The sequence below is a fragment of the Moschus berezovskii genome, chromosome 21, assembly GCF_049115385.1.
Source record: "Moschus berezovskii isolate FMDL1 chromosome 21, NW_MosBer_1.0, whole genome shotgun sequence".
Classification (NCBI taxonomy): domain Eukaryota; kingdom Metazoa; phylum Chordata; class Mammalia; order Artiodactyla; family Moschidae; genus Moschus; species Moschus berezovskii.
The window spans coordinates 9095762-9111863 of record NC_142480.1 but is presented as its reverse complement, the minus strand read 5'-3'; the positions used below and the strand labels follow the sequence as shown (position 1 = coordinate 9111863).

Genomic DNA, 16102 nt, shown 5'->3' with positions numbered 1-16102 from the left:
CCCATTCTAGGAAATGAGAGCGTTCACATCAGGACACTTTAAATAGAGGATGAATACAAAGTCCTATGTTTTCCTTCTGCTAGATTAATCTAAAGTCAGAGATGGAGCTCTGGAGAACCATTTCCTTCTCACATCTAGATAATGATCTGCTTAACATTAACCAAAATCAATTTTGAGAAAGCGTTCCCAAGGATTTTGGAGTAAATCCTAGCACTGCATCTATGAATATTCTCTAAGAGAAGCAAAATATTCATGGAAGCATAAAACAACTTTACCTTTAAATAAAAATACTTTATTCATTCCTGACAGAATATCAAAATGTACATTGTTAACCAAGTAAAAATGGTGCTTCGAAATAGCTGACTAGGGCATATTTGGAGGATTTTTGGTTAATTTCAAAAGAGTAAAAACCACTTTCAATCTCCCTTTCCACACACCCCTAATAAGCTTGCACTATACCTGCTTAAATTTGAACAAATAAACAATTATATGGGCCCCAGTTCATTATAGAATGCACATTTTCATTACACTTAGAATAAACGAAAATTACTACATTCGCGTTACCTTCCGTTGCCAAAAACCTTCAGACTTAGTCCTCGTTATAGTTTGTGTAACTCTGTAAATTACATGTAGAATGTAGCACATGACTGGTATTAATCTAAACACACACACACACATACACATAATAAAGTGCAACACAACAGAACAAGTCTGCGACATTCACGTTCTCAAACTCCCACAGAGGATTTTCTGAGCAAATGGAAACGACGTTCTTGACTGCGTGAACACTAAATCCAACAGACTTGGGTTATTTTTTCCTCACTGATCTTTATAATGAAATCCTATTTGCTTTATTTTCCCTGTGGCTTCTGTCTCTCATTTTAATGAAAGTTTCGAAGCTGTGATTCTCTTTAAACCTGGAGAAAAATCAACTCCTTGGAGCAACATAAATATAGTGCTTTCAAAGTACTCAAAACGTTTCAGAGCACCCTGTACTGTAAAAGGAGGTTTCCAATGATAGCTTGTCTGTAACAAGGAACATTACAGTCATTTTAATAAAAGCAAGCATTCCATTAACTTGGCAGCAAATGCTTTACGGACTTTTGACACCAGCCACCAAACATGTCTACTGGCAAGTACCAACTAGCCCTAAAATGTCAAAAGGTTTTGGTTGCATGTTGCTTTGATACTAAATTATTTCACTAAGAAATGGTTTTGTTCCTGAGATGAGCATGATAACAGTAAATGAGTTCCCTCTGAAGTTGCTGGTGGGACCCTCTGCTCCACATCCCCACCCTCATCTTCATCAAGAATCTCGTCTGAAACATCAGTCGTCCCCATGGCGCCACTTCTGCGACTCGTCCTGCCGAACATCTGGTCTGATCTGGTTTCTCATGCCACCCAAGACGTTCGATGTCGCTTCTGTGGCGACAATCAGAGGTTTCACCACGGCCGGGGGGAGCTGGCGCAGGACTTCCCCCACGGCGCCCGTCACCCCCCGGCTCTCGTGTTCCCGAGCGGCAGTTTCGTAAATGGTCTGAGCCGTGTCTGCGATTCCCTGAGGAAAGAGGGGAGAGAAGGGAGTAAATGACTGCTCAGAAGACTCTCTAAATAATCTCGTAACACACTACTTATAGAGTTCATCAACAGCAGGTTTGTAACCAGACGGAAATCAAAGTAGAAACTGTACTTTTGAGATAACCCAGGATAATTACTTTTATGACAATTCTAAGGGAAAGTGGTAGTCCCTCAGTCATGTCTGACTCTATGACCCCATGGACCATAGCCCACTAGGTTCCTCGGTCCATGGAATTCTCCAGTCAAGAATACTGGAGCGGGCTGACATTTCCTTCTCCAAAGGGAAAGTAAGGGACAATTATGATTCAGCATTTTGCTGTGACACTTATGTACAGAAAATGTAGCTAGACTACAGTTTCACACAGGGATGTGCGTGGAAATAGTTAATACTCCAAGAATAGCTTCTCTGGCACAATTAATCACTCTGGTTAAATCAAATTTAGCAAACAAAGCTTCCTGAATAAATATAATCACTAAATGAACATGGCAATAGCTCCTGTGACTCAACTGCAACAGGAAAACCTAATTCTACTGAGCTCCAGAAAATAATTTAATTAATTTTAAATTACTGGCTATGCACTAGAAAAGGTAACTGGAACATTCAATTAAGATAAGAGACTAAATAGAACACTTTATTAAATAGAGAAAACTCTGAGAAAACAAAGCAGGAATATGTTTAATAATCAGAAGTGAAGTTTTTACAGCATTTTTCATCCTTCTTATAACTGTGTGAGATGAAAATAATCATGACTGCTGAGCTTTAGAGCTGAGTATGTAAATGTGTAGGTCAAGCCAGGGTGGTAAAACGTCACACTGTTGTCACTGGTCAGTCGTCACATATGGCTTTCAAATCTCTTCTGCTTGTCTAACTCAGGACTCCTAAGGGCCACAAAGCACTGTCCTCTTATGACCATTTCAGTGAAAGGCACAGAGAGAAGAACGTCACACTCTCAGGGAAATCAAGAAACCTCGTCCTGGTCCCAAATCCAGTCCTCACTTTCACAATCTGTGAAGTGAAGTGTCAGTTGCTCAGTCATGCCTGACTCTTTGTGACCCCATGGACTACTGCCTGCCAAGCCCCTCTGTATTTTGGATTTTCCAGGCAAGAATACTAGAGTGGGTAGCCATTCCCTCTCCCAGGGGATCTTCCTGACCCAGGGATCGAACCATCGTCTCCTGTGTCTCCTGCAGTGGCAGGCAGATTCTTTACCACTGTACCATCCAGGAAGCCCAAAGTGCTACATACCCAAGTGCTATAATATCCTGCTGCCAGCCGCCCCTGCTATGCCTGAAAGCCCAGGATCGTTTTTACAAACCTGATCTCTAACATGTCTACTGATAACTGGCCCAATGCTGACATCTATGGGAACAGAACTGACAGGTAATCAGCTCTCTTTATTCTCCCGACTAAATCTCTTTTTAAGACAGGTGACCAATGACCTTGCCTTTATTTAGCCACTAATACATATCCTTACTTCAGTGGTCTTCCTGCATTTGGAACCACAGAGGTTACTTTTATCAGGTAAAAAACTGTCCTAAGGCACTTCTGTCTGTCAGATTACGACAGGGGAAAATATCGTTAATGAAATCCTAATACACAAATCGTAAGTAAAATGACCTCAAACTTCCTCATATGTCAATTAAAAAAAGAAAAAGATTAAGACAGGGAGGGAATGCTCCTGTCAACATCCATAAAGAACCAGGATTCACTGGTACAACTAAATTACAATCTGGCAATGCTTAATAAATCTGGCAATGCTCAATAAGTCTCAGGATTCAAAGTTACAAACCAGCAATTCCACCTTTAACAACCTCTTGCACATGTCAACAAAGGGGCATTTAAATGACATTCCAATAGCAGTATTTTAGGGGAAAAAAATGGAAACTGTCCACCAACACGAAGATAAATAAATTATGCTATATTAATGCAATGAAACATGATAAAAGTTTAAATCAGACCTACATATATCAACAAGGATGTATCTTGAAAGACAAAATTTACAGATATATATGATACCATTTTGCTAAATTTTAAAATATAAACAATAGTATTTGCTTATGATGACATACTTATATGAAACTATAAAAACATGCACAGAAAAAAAAATGTACCATCTTCAGGATTGTGAACGCATGGTAACAGAATTAGGGTTTGCAATTAACCTAAAAACCTTTGCTTTTTAAACAAATCTGAGGAAACCAGCAAAATACAAACATGGGTAAACTTCCCTGGTGAGGTCATGGTGTGTTTCTACCACCCCTTGCTTGCTTCTGTCCAAAAAGAGACCAGTCTTCCCACAAGATCGCTAGTCTTCTCGGGAGCCCGCAGGCCAGGACATAGCCCGCAGGCCAGGACGTAGCCCTCCCCTCTTACCTACGCACGTATCTGCACTCATCAGTGGCAAAAGAGTCCCAAAGCCACCCTGGGGGTTCCTTCAGACAAACTCCAGGAATGGATGCAACCTGCTCCAGGCGCATCCCCTGGGGCAGCCACTCACCTCCTTCACGACACTATAGGCCTTGGCCACCCCTTCTCTCAGGTCCACTGGCTGGTGGGCTAACCGGTGATGGGGGAACCTTCTGACCTTCTTGGGCTCAATAGAAAGGGTGCCTGGAGACACCATGTCATACGCAGTCTCTGCCGCCGCCTGGATTGTTTCATCAGAAAGGAAAGAGTAAGTCAGAACAAAGTCTGGGGAGGTATGCTCCAGCAGCGCACTTCCTATGGGGAGTGAGGAACAGCAGAGGGACTCACGCCCTCAGGCAGGCCCTTCTGCAGCGTCTGAATTCTTTACAACCAGAATGTGCTCCTTTTGTAACAAGAATGTTAACGTATACATCAGTATCTGCATTGAGCAGCTTTTTTCAGTTCCCCATCTCCTCTGAGAACACTCTGTTACCAGGCTAGACAAGAATGCACGGTCTGTGCACAAGTGGATAAGGCCAACTGGAGCTTAATACTTAATAGCAAACCTGAATACAACTACTACTGGCTCTCCAGTGCCTTCTTTACATTCAGCTATGATCTTTCCACATAAATGTGGTGAAATAAATCTTTGGCTAACTTAATAGTTATAATTTACCTGAACTAGGCAAACAAATTTGACACTGTAGTCCACCACTTTATTCTACTAATTATTTAACAATGGACAGCTAATCCAAAAAAAATTAATGATACTAAGTCATTACAAATAAAATATTCTCAGTATTTTATACATTTTCACAGTGCCATTTTAAAACCAAAATAGGTCAAGTGTTTACAATGGCTCTTCCTCTTTCTGGAGATTAAGCTGGTCTATGGAAAGATACCTGTATGGTTTGAACCATTCTGTTCGTGAGCTCGAGAGCAGCCATCGCCGTCGAGGTGCCAAAGGAGGCAGCCCCTCTCTGAAATCCTCTGACAATGCGGCCATCCTTTCGGTATTGCTCAATTGGTAACCAGACCAAGTCCTTGAGGCCTTGCACTAGAGCAACAGTCAACATGCAGACATAAATAGGAGTGCTAGAGCACAGCAGGTGAAGACTAATACTGCTTGCTTCCATTTATACAAGGAGCCTAGAACAGGCGATGTATATTCCTCAAATTCACAGTCGGAAAATACACTGGCAGATGCCGGAGGCGGGTTAGGTGGGCGGTGAGGAATGAGGACTTAAGTGTTTAATGGGGACAGCATCCAGTTTGGGAAAGTAAAAAGTACGGGAGACAGATGATGGTGAGAGCTTCACAACAGTGTAAATGTCCTCAGTGCCACTGAAATGTACAGTTAAATACGGTTAAAATAGTATGTTTTACATTATGTGACTTTTACCACAATAAGAAAACATTTAAAAAGAAAAATAGGAGCACTGGAGCTCAAATCTCTGCTATCATCCTAACCCTTGGATTTTTAACCCCTAAAATCGGAGGCAACATTTACTGTGTATGACTAACAGGTAGATTTTTCTAGAAAGATGATCCTCACATAGATTCTCAAAGGCATCCACAATCCCAAAAGGGTTAAGAATCACTGATCAGGTAAAATAAATTATCTTCTAATTAAAAGAAGAACACTTACCTAGCTGTACTAGTGAATGCATAGGCCCAACACCTCCCAGGATGCCTGGCAGCTGGTTCTTCTTAATGTCAGAAAGCCACTCGGTGACTGCATATGAGAATAATTTGTCCACACCTAGCAAACTAGAGAAAATGACTCAGTGTATGGGAAGAAGAGTGAAACTTATAGGTTTACACAGTTAAATCTATGAATTACATGGGCAAAATTTTATAGATTTTCAGTTTTACTGTGTGTGTATGTGTGTACACATACATTTAACCTAATTGTAATGCTAATAATTTCTATAAAAGGCTAAGGTAATATATACAAGTGTGCATTTCCACTGTTTTCACTTCTTTAACATCTAAAGCTTTGGCATAGGATTAATTTAACATCTATAATTTGTCACACAGTTCTTAGCTACTAAGGACCATTACCTTGTGAACTCCCATATAGGCTAATTTATAACTTTGGGAAATTATAAAAAAATCCTAACTACAACTGTTTATAGGGACATGCTCTCTTCAAACTACTAGTATTCTCTCAGAATAAAAAAATAGCCTCTAGCCAGTAAAAATCCTCTAAAAATGAGCTCTCTTCAAATAACACTGTAAAATAATGAAATTATGTATGTTGACTAATTGTAAACTAACTTCAGTAACTACACCTTAAAGTCTCATATGATAAGTCAACTTACCCATGCCGGTAGAAAAGCCTCTTCAGCTTTAGTTCAGAGCAGTTTAACTGGGCAAGACCAATCAAAATCCCAGCTAATGTACCCTTTAAAATTAAAAAAAAATTCACTAAGCTAAAACACCTAAAATATTTACAGCAAAAAGATACATGTATTTTATAAGACCCAACTGACATCCAAATTTTACTCACAGATTTTTAAGTAAATTATATTTACTTTAAAAATAGAATTAAATTTTAAAATCTTACACTTCTTTTCAAACATATAAACTATGATGGAAAAAGTTTCCTAAAAACTAAATCCACTAGAAAAACAAATGAGATAATTCTGTAGAGTATATGTGTGCAAAATTTCCAGACCTGATCCATTGATACGTGTTTCCCATGATAATCAAGTCGAATAGGAACTTCTGATGTGAATCTAAATTCTCTGAAGATAAAGAAAGAAGGGGAGTTATTTATATTAAAAATTACAAATAGCTTAAATTAGATGTAATTAACCTTTTCAAGTGGAGAATAAAAACCACAAAATAAATAATGTGAATATATTAAGATCTAAATAAAAGAGAATGTCTTTCAGCCATATACCTTCTTAAGACAATATAACAACTAAACAATGTTAATCTTATAAATTTATTTTATTATATTTTAGAAACCTTTTCCTCATTTACTAAACAAAATTTAAGTTAGAGAAATTTATTCTGGCAGGTATTCAATTCATACAGAGAGCAAACTAATAAAAATATTAAACCAAATAATATAATCATCACCAAGAAGTAAAAAAGAAGAGTTGAGGTATTTATTTTAGTTCCATAATGAAACAAAGATCCAAAAGACCCAGACATGAACCCTAGTTTTATCAGTTATATGGGATACAGTCAAGGCAAGTAATTTAAACTGTCTGAGCCTAAGTATCTTTATCAGTTAATTTTTAAACTCAATCTACACTGGTGAATTTTGACATTCTTGAAATTAATGCTTGTAAACAGGATACTGACACACTTGGGAATTCTGAATGAAATTAAAATTATATACATCAAACAAAAGCAGTTGACTTCCAAAAGTTGGACTGTAAATTGCAAGTTGAAACACACTTTACTACAGAATTACTGTCAGTGGTTATATACTAAGTCATCCCCAGTCATCCTGAAAAAGTCCTTAACCTACAGTAAAAAGGAAGTGCTGAATCCACGTCAGTGACTACAGGAGGTCTGGGGCCCAGGTCACCCCTCGTCTTCTGAACGCCCGTCTGTATCTGGTTCTATGACAACAGCCCCTCAACACCTGTGTCACCTTTCTCACTCTGTCCCTCCAAGGCGTGTAACAGGGCACAGCAAATATTCTAATTATCTGTAAGCTCAACTCAACAGAGATTTTTCTCTACTCTGTTCCCTGTACCTAGAACAAAATCTGACACACATAATGTGTTCAATCAATATCTGTGGAGCGAATAAATGTTTGTAGGAGAGAAGACTATTATGTCATTAACTGGAAGATGTACTGAATTTGGGATTAAGAAGACCTCTCTAGTTCTGGCTTGGCCACTAACTGGGTAGCCTTGAGCAAGTCACCTCTCCTCTCTGCCTTAACTTGCTCATCAGTAAAGTGAGTAATAAAACTATATCACTAACTATTACACCAGGATCCTAGACATTCTAGCAGTTTTTGAGAGTAGAAATAGAAATCTACAAGCTATTTTAAGTGGTCTAATGGAAAAAACAAATATTTACCTAAGTAAGTGAGGCTACACAAACTGATTAAAAAGTGCCAAGTTTCCATGCTCTCAGGCCAGAATTGTAACGATTCAATTTTTTTATATAATGATTATCCAGTGTTCACAAAAAACAAAAATTGGTGGCTTACACGTGACTGATATAAAATGAGAATTCAAATTATTTCTTAGGATACACAGTTTTTTGGTAAAAAGAAAATTTTAATTGAAAAGCAAAGTAGGAAAATAATAAAAGAGGCTCTTCCTTTATGATGGAAAAGTTAAGAATCACCAGAGATCCTCTATTTCAGGATCTTTCCAATTCTCACCTTCTATTATATTTTCTGACTGTTTTCATCAATACGCAAGATAGTCACAACATGAAAACACTTTAAAAGAGTGGTACTGCCTACTTAGAACTTCCCAGGTGACTCAGTAGTGAAGAATCTCCTGCCAATGCAGGGGACACGGGTTTGACTCCTGAGTAAGGGAGATTCCCTGGAGAAGGAAATGGCAACCCACTTTAGGATTCTTGCCTGGGAAATCCCAAGGACTGAGGAGCCTGGGGGGCTACAGTCCATCAGGTTGCAGAGTCAGACATTGACTCAGCAACTGAACGACAACAACTGCCCACTTTGGGACATACCTAAAGTCTAACCTTAGAGAGAAAGACAGAACTTGGGGAACACTGATGTCAGCAGGAGAAGAGCACAGAAAACCAGGGAAGGGAGTTGTCTCTCATCACAGAGGTGGTTTTGATCTTTGACCTCTTTCCTTCCAATAGAGCCTAGGCTCCATTCCCACCATCAAGGGCTGGGAAAGAAAGAAGGGAAGAATGAATGGAACTGGAAACGGCAGACAACCAGCTAGTGGTTGGCTGTAGTCACAGCAGCCAGCAGCAGTACAGGGACCTGGGTTTCCCTATGATGCCAACTTAGCCAGACAGCAGGGTCACAAGAGACACAGCAGTGATAGGGAAGGGCAGAGAAACCAGATAGAAAATCCCTATAAGGGAAAAGCGAGGGGTGCTGAAGGTGAGGTGTGTGAGGGAAAAAGCGTCGTGGTCATGGAGACACTAACAGGCTCTGAGAGCGATCAGGAAGAGAGGGACAGAAAGAGGAAAATGGAAAAGACTAAGATAAAATTCCTGCCACTGGATCAACAGGAGGGTGAGTCCTGAGCTGGGGTTATCATGTGTGAATGAGACGTGCATGTGGGTGGGGCCCACACATAAAAATGTGTGTGTGTGTCTGCGTGTGTCTGTGTCTGTGCACGCTCAGCCATGTCCAACTCTTTAGAGTCCTGTGGACTGTAGCCCACCAGGCTCCACTGACCATGGGATTTTCCAGGCAAGAATACCGGAGTGGGTTGCCATTTCCTCTTCCTGACTCAGGGATTGAACCCGCATCTCTTGTGTCTCCTACACTGGTAGGCGGATTCTTCACCACTGACGCCACCCAGGAAGCCCCATATAAATAAGTATGCGTGCTTGTGTGCTAAGTCGCTTCAGTCATGTCTGACTCATACCCACTGAATTTTTGCCAGTGCAGAGAAAAGCTAAAGTAACTCCACGATTTCTGTGTCACACAAACACATTAAAGAACAACTTTTAAACTCTAAAATAACATCTTTTGTTACCAAATTAAATGATTTACCTAAAAAACACAGGCTGATCACTAAACAACGCTTCTTCAGGAGAGAAGTCCTTCTCTTCTTCCCCATTAACCGCTTGCACTGAATTGGCACTGCCATTTGGGGAAGGCTGCTTTGGCCCAGGGAAAGAAAGAACTAGATTTGGCTCTTTTGAGGTGCTTAAATGCCTTGGCAAACTGCAGGTGACATCAGCCCCAGGAGACTTTTTAACTGAAAAGGTAATGTGGACATTTGGGAAATTAGGTATGCTTCTTTAGAGCAACTTAAACCAATCTACAATTAACTTGTTTTACAGTATTTCGTTTAATAAACACAACTACTGCTATAGACAAATCTTTCATAGTAGCCCCCCTCCATCTTTAGTTTCACTTTCCAAGGTCAACTATAGTCCAAAAACATGAAATGGAAAATTTCAGAAATAAACAGCTTGTAAGTTTTCAAATGCACACCACTGAGCAGCATGATGAAATCTCGCACCATTTCTCTGCCCCACTGGAAGGTGAATCAGCCCTCTGTCCAGCATATCCCGCCCATGAGTCACTGGGTGGATGTCTCAGTTATCAGGTCAGTGCTTATGTTAAGTAACCCTTATTTTATTAATAATGACCCCAAAGCGCAAGAACAGTGATGCTGGCAATTTCGATATACCAAAGAGAAGCCATAATATATTAAGTGAAAAGATGAAAGTTCTTGACTTAATAAGGGAAAAAAAAATCAATACGCTCAGCCTGCTAAGATCTACGGTAAGAACAAATTTGTAAAACTGTGATGAAGGAAAAAGGAATTCAAGCCCATTTTGCTGTCGTACCTCAAACTACAAAGGTTATAGCTAGAGTGCATGGTAAGTGTTAGCTAAGATAGAAAAGGCGTTAAATTTGTACAAGATATTTTGAAAGAAAGAAAGAGATCATACTCACCTAACTTTTATTATAGTATACTGTTAACAACTGTTATTAGTTATTATTGTTAGTCTCTTACTGTGCCTAATTTATAAATTAAACTTTGTCATAGGCTAGTATGTAAAGAAAAAACTGAGTACATTTAGGGTTTGGTACTATCTGCAGTTTCAGGCACCCACTGGGGGTCTTGGAACGTACCTCCTGAGGATAAGAGGGAATTACAGTACTTTTACATAAACTACATATGCACAACTTAAGAAAAATAATCATGAAACACATTTATATAAATGAGAGAAAAGATCTTAAGTACATTCTCAAAAAGATCTCGTAACAATCAAAATCAATCCAAGTACACATTATAGACTTTTTCAAATTCTACATATTTAATACCTTCTGGATCTGGAGTCATGAGAAGCTCTACTTCTGTAGAAAGACTTGTGAAGAAATCCTTCAAGAAGAACAAGGCATCCTAAAATTGAGAGGTGTAATTATAACCAAAAGGGTTTAAAAAGGTGCAGCTATTTTTAAAACTGTGAAACAAAGTAACGTGAAGTCTCCCATTTCACTCATTGTTCATATTCAGCTGTAATTTACCCAGTGCCTACGCTGTGCCTATTCTCAATTCCTTCTCTCTCACGCTCTTCCTTGTTAATTCTCACAACTCTGAGAACATTAATTTATAGATGTGGAAATTAATGTACAGATGACTTAAAAATTAAATGGTTATTTCTAAATCAAAGTACATTTTAGTTTTCATAGAAATATAGCAGTTTCTTATTTGGCATTGGCTCCCACTCTGAACTGGTAGCAGTAGTATTACTAACAATAACAGCAACCAGCAAGTACTCAATACTTCAGTTCAGTTCAGTTCAGTTCAGTCGCTCAGTCGTGTCCAACTCTCTGCGACCCCATGAATCACAGCACGCCAGGCCTCCCTGTCTATCACCAACTCCCGGAGTTCACTCAAACTCACGTCCATAGAGTTGGTGATGCCATCCAGCCATCTCATTCTCTGTTGTCCCCTTCTCCTCCCACCCCCAACCTTTCCCAGCATCAGAGTCTTTTCCAGTGAGTCAACTCGTCGCATGAGGTGGCCAAAGTATTGGAGTTTCAGCTTCAGCATCAGTCCTTCCAATGAACACCCAGGATTGATCTCCTTTAGAATGGACTGGTTGGATCTGCTTGCAGTCCAAGGGACTCTCAAGAGTCTTTTCCAGCACCACAGTTCAAAAGCATCAATTCTTTGGCGATCAGCTTTCTTCACAGTCCAACTCTTACATCCATACATGACCACAGGAAAAACCAGAGCCTTGACTAGACGGACCTTGGTTGGCAAAGTAATGTCTCTGCTTTTTAATATACTATCAAGGTTGGTCATAACTTTCCTTCCAAGGAGTAACCGTCTTTTAATTTCATGGCTGCAATCAGCATCCACAGTGATTTTGGAGCCCCAAAAAATAAAGTCTGACACTGTTTCCACTGTTTTTCCATCTATTTCCCATGAAGTGATGGGACCAGATGCCATGATCTTTGTTTTCTGAATGTTGAGCTTCAAGCCAACCTTTACTCTCCTCTTTCACCTTCATCAAGAGGCTTTTGAGTTCCTCTTCACTTTCTGCCATAAGGGTGGTGTCATCTGCATATCTGAGGTTATTGATATTTTTCCCAGCAATTTTGATTCCAGCTTGTGCTTCTCCCAGCTTAGACATGCCTTAAAAGTTCTTAATGTCTTATTTCTGCTTTTACCACTATGCTATATTGCCTGAGTACATTTTCTTCACTGGACATGATATTCAAAATAAAAACTAGAAGTAAATAAAATCACCCACTCAGTGTGGTCTGTTCTGAAATCGGACTGGTCTTGACGTATATGCAAGCCATATTTGCCCATTATTAGCAGCTTCACAGCAACTGACAGATCTATTCTGGAGAATATGAAAGTTAAATACCTGAGTCTGTTCTTTCTTATTCTTCCTTTCCATTAAAAATAATGTTAAATTAATTTAGAACTGCACCAAAACACACTGTGACAGTGAATTACAGGGGCCACATATGCAGCAGCACACCGAAAGCCTGAGTGGCAATCCAAAGGGTCTGACCCACTGCTGATCACACTTGACAGAGGTATCAGTGATGCACATTAAAAAGGTATTTTGTAGGTAATGTTGCATACGAGAAACTGAGGGCTAGACTGGAGAACAAGCAGACTGCTTCAATAGTATTAGAATATTCTGGTTCTGCAGTCAGGGATTAAGTTGATGAATTGGTCATTATTTTATTACTCTTAACACATACGTATTTATATAGATATTTATATATTATTTCCATTATTACATTTATTATAAATCACTATATATGTGGTGCATGTGCGTGTGCATGTTAAGTCGATTCAGTCGTGTCTGACTCTTTGCGAGCCTATGGACTGTAGTCCTCCAGGCTCCTCTGTCCATGGGGTTCTCCAGGCAAGAATACTGGAGTGGGTTGCCATGCACTCCTCCACGGAATCTTCCCAATGCAGGGATCGAATTTGTGTCTCTTATGTCTCTTGCATTGGCAGGCAGTTCTTTACCACAAGCACTACCTGGGAAGCCCAGATATGATATATACATATATCAAATATTACATGTTAAATTAATAGTATATAAAATGTTATCCTTTTGCCACCAGATGGCAATATTTTAATACTATAAATGTTTTGCCTCTATGACTGCCTTCAAAAGAGAAAAGGAAGACTAACAAGATGGTGGTTTTTACACATTTTTACTACAAGCAACACACAAAGGGATATTGATCATCAGCTTTTCAAAATGTTCTCTAAATGTCTGATTTTGGTATTTATGCTGAACTCTTTTGTTGTTTAGTCACTCAGTCGTGTCCGACTCCGCAACCCCACAGACTGCATACAGCACGCTAGCTTCCCTGTCCTTTACCATCTCCTGGAGCTTGCTCAAACTCATGTCCATTGCATCAGTGATGCCGTCCAACCATCTCATCCTCTGTCATCCTCTTCTCCTGCCCTCAATTTTCCTACAACTCAGTATGACAAAAAACCTAATTCTGAAACTAGAAAGATACAGACACTTCAAAAAAGAAGAAATACAAATGGTGAATAAGCTCATGAAATGATGCTCAGCATCATTAGTTGTCAGGGAAATCCAAATTAAAATGGCAATGAACACCAAATAAGATAGCGAAAATTAAGAAGACAACACCAAGTTTGGTCAGAGCGTGAAGCAGCTGCTGCCCTCATCTGTTACTGCTGAGAACCTGCAATGGTACAACCACTGTGGAAAACTATCTGGCACCTTCTTTTGATCGTAAACACACATTCACCCTATGACCTAGACATCCTGTTTATAAATACCCAGGAAAACTGAAAATTATGTCCGTTAAAAGACTTCAAATTTCATAACAGCTTTATTCATTAACAGTCAAAAACAGGAAAACAATCCACTGTAAATTAGTAAGTAAATGAATAAACAAGTTGTTGTTCCCATACAATGAAACACTGCTCAGGAATAAAAATGAATGGACTGCTGATACATACTACAACATAGAAAAATCTCCTGCGCATAATGTTGAGAACAAGAAGCCAGATACAATTCCATTTATAAGCTGTAGAACAAAAAAAGCTGCTCTACAGTGATGAAATGAGATCAGCGGTTGCTTTGAGATGGTGGACTGACCACAAAGGGACACGAGCGAATTTTGTGGGGTACAAAAACTGTTCTATATCTCAACTGGTGCAGTAGTTACTCAAGTGTATATATTTGTCAAACAAACTGTATACCTATAAATCTCTGCCTATTTTATATACAAATTATACCTCAGTACAATCATTTTTTTTAAATTTTAAAAAATATGGTTTATTTATACTAAACTTGAACTATAAAACAGTTATTTCTAGCTTTAAGGTCCTATGATATACTCAGGCGATGCTGAAAAAAATCACAAACATGCGAACTGGTACTGCTACATGTTTACCATTTCCAACCTCAGTTGGGCACTTGTCCTACCCAACGGCCTCACAGCTCATCTCATAACCTGAATTAGGCCCTCAATGCCTTTACAAATATTCATAGTTTTACATTCCTTAAGACCAGCTTGAGTGTTACCTCCAGAAAGCCTTTCCTGATCGCCCCTCATCTTCCAAACTCCCATTCCAGCCTAAAAGTCCTCTTTCAGTGGGACTTATCTTTATGCCTATCTTCACCACAGGGTGTTAAAGTCCTCTGTTTTTTTGGTAGTCTCTCCATTACACAGAGCTCTCTGAGGGAGGGATGTTTCTTCATCTATGTATTCCCAGCATCCTAGTTCAGACCTGGGACAATCACTCAGCAAATGATTGGGAATTAATATGACTCATTGGAAAAGACCCTGATGCTCGGAAAGAGTGAAGGCAGGAGGAGAAGGGGGCAACAGAGGATGAGATGGTTGGATGGCATCACCAACTCGATGGACATGAGTTTGAGCAAGCTCCGGGAGTTGGGGATGGACAGGGAAGCCTGACGTGCTGCAGTCCATGGGGTCGCAAACAGTCGGACATGACGGAGCAACTGAACTGAATGGATGTCTTCCCTATATAGATTTCCAGGCAGTTCAATACTAAAATGATCACCAGACTAAGAAAGTCAGGAAATCTGGCCCCTTCAGATTTCGGATCTCAGACAGCCTACTTACACAACCTCCATCATCTCCTTACCTCCCTACATGGACATCACTCCATCTTAGTGACCCCAGGATCCTGCCTATCCTACAGGTACCCTGAGCTTTGGAAGCAATTGTACCAAATGCCAACAGCAATGCAGCTTTTTAAAAACATAAGCAAACAATATGTTGCTCTGATCCAGTTAAGATAAAGTCAGAGATATGCTTGGTAAAAAAACATATTACTCAAAATATTATCATTCATCAACTAATTTGTTTTTAAAAGAAAAATACAAATTTGGCTTGCTATTCAAATAACGGTTTGGCATGGTATGTCACTCTTAGAAGAAAGGACTCTTTTGTATCGTAATATTCCTCACTAAGGCATCTACATTTGTAGCATGGCTTTCTTTCCGTAGGTCTCACATCTTGGGAAATTATTTTCCATTCCTCCTCAGTTTAGTCATAACATTTATTTCCCTGATTTTTTTTTTTTGCTAAGATTAATATTTCTCCATTTTAAAATCATACTGTTTTATAGTTCTACAGAAGAAATTAACATTCAATATTAAAGAAAACGCTTATTAGAGAAAATTGGGCTTGCTAAGTCTGATAAAGTCATGCCATAAAGATAAATCTTGCTCAAATTCTTGCTCACCCTGGTGATTTTTCACAGAATGAATTTCCCATGAATACTTCATTATATTCCTACTAGGCCAATATGGATAAATTAAAAGACAGACTTCAAAAGACGCTTATCATAATGAGAAAACATAAATCTAAGTACACACTGGCAAGTCTGACCCAGCTCAGAAGCTATACATAGTAATGTAAAGTTGCGCTACACGTCTGTGCTTCACAATACATTTTCTCTGTGCTAGGCCTAT

At 39.3% G+C, this 16102-nt stretch overlaps 1 protein-coding gene across 3 annotated transcripts in view; it reads right to left on the bottom strand.

Annotated features, from left to right (window-relative positions):
* Positions 1-270: 270 nt before the first annotated feature.
* Positions 271-16102, bottom strand: part of ATG2B (autophagy related 2B) — a 74614-nt gene continuing 58782 nt past the window's right edge. For all 3 annotated transcript variants that reach the window (XM_055418479.2, XM_055418481.2, XM_055418482.2), the window contains 8 exons: positions 10959-11037; positions 9672-9879; positions 6666-6735; positions 6310-6392; positions 5634-5755; positions 4888-5042; positions 4077-4226; positions 271-1558 (listed from right to left, as the gene is read on the bottom strand). In XM_055418479.2, coding sequence (XP_055274454.2) covers positions 1328-1558; positions 4077-4226; positions 4888-5042; positions 5634-5755; positions 6310-6392; positions 6666-6735; positions 9672-9879; positions 10959-11037 — 1098 coding nt within the window. In that variant the 3' untranslated portion in view covers positions 271-1327. The remainder of the gene's footprint in view (positions 1559-4076; positions 4227-4887; positions 5043-5633; positions 5756-6309; positions 6393-6665; positions 6736-9671; positions 9880-10958; positions 11038-16102) is intronic.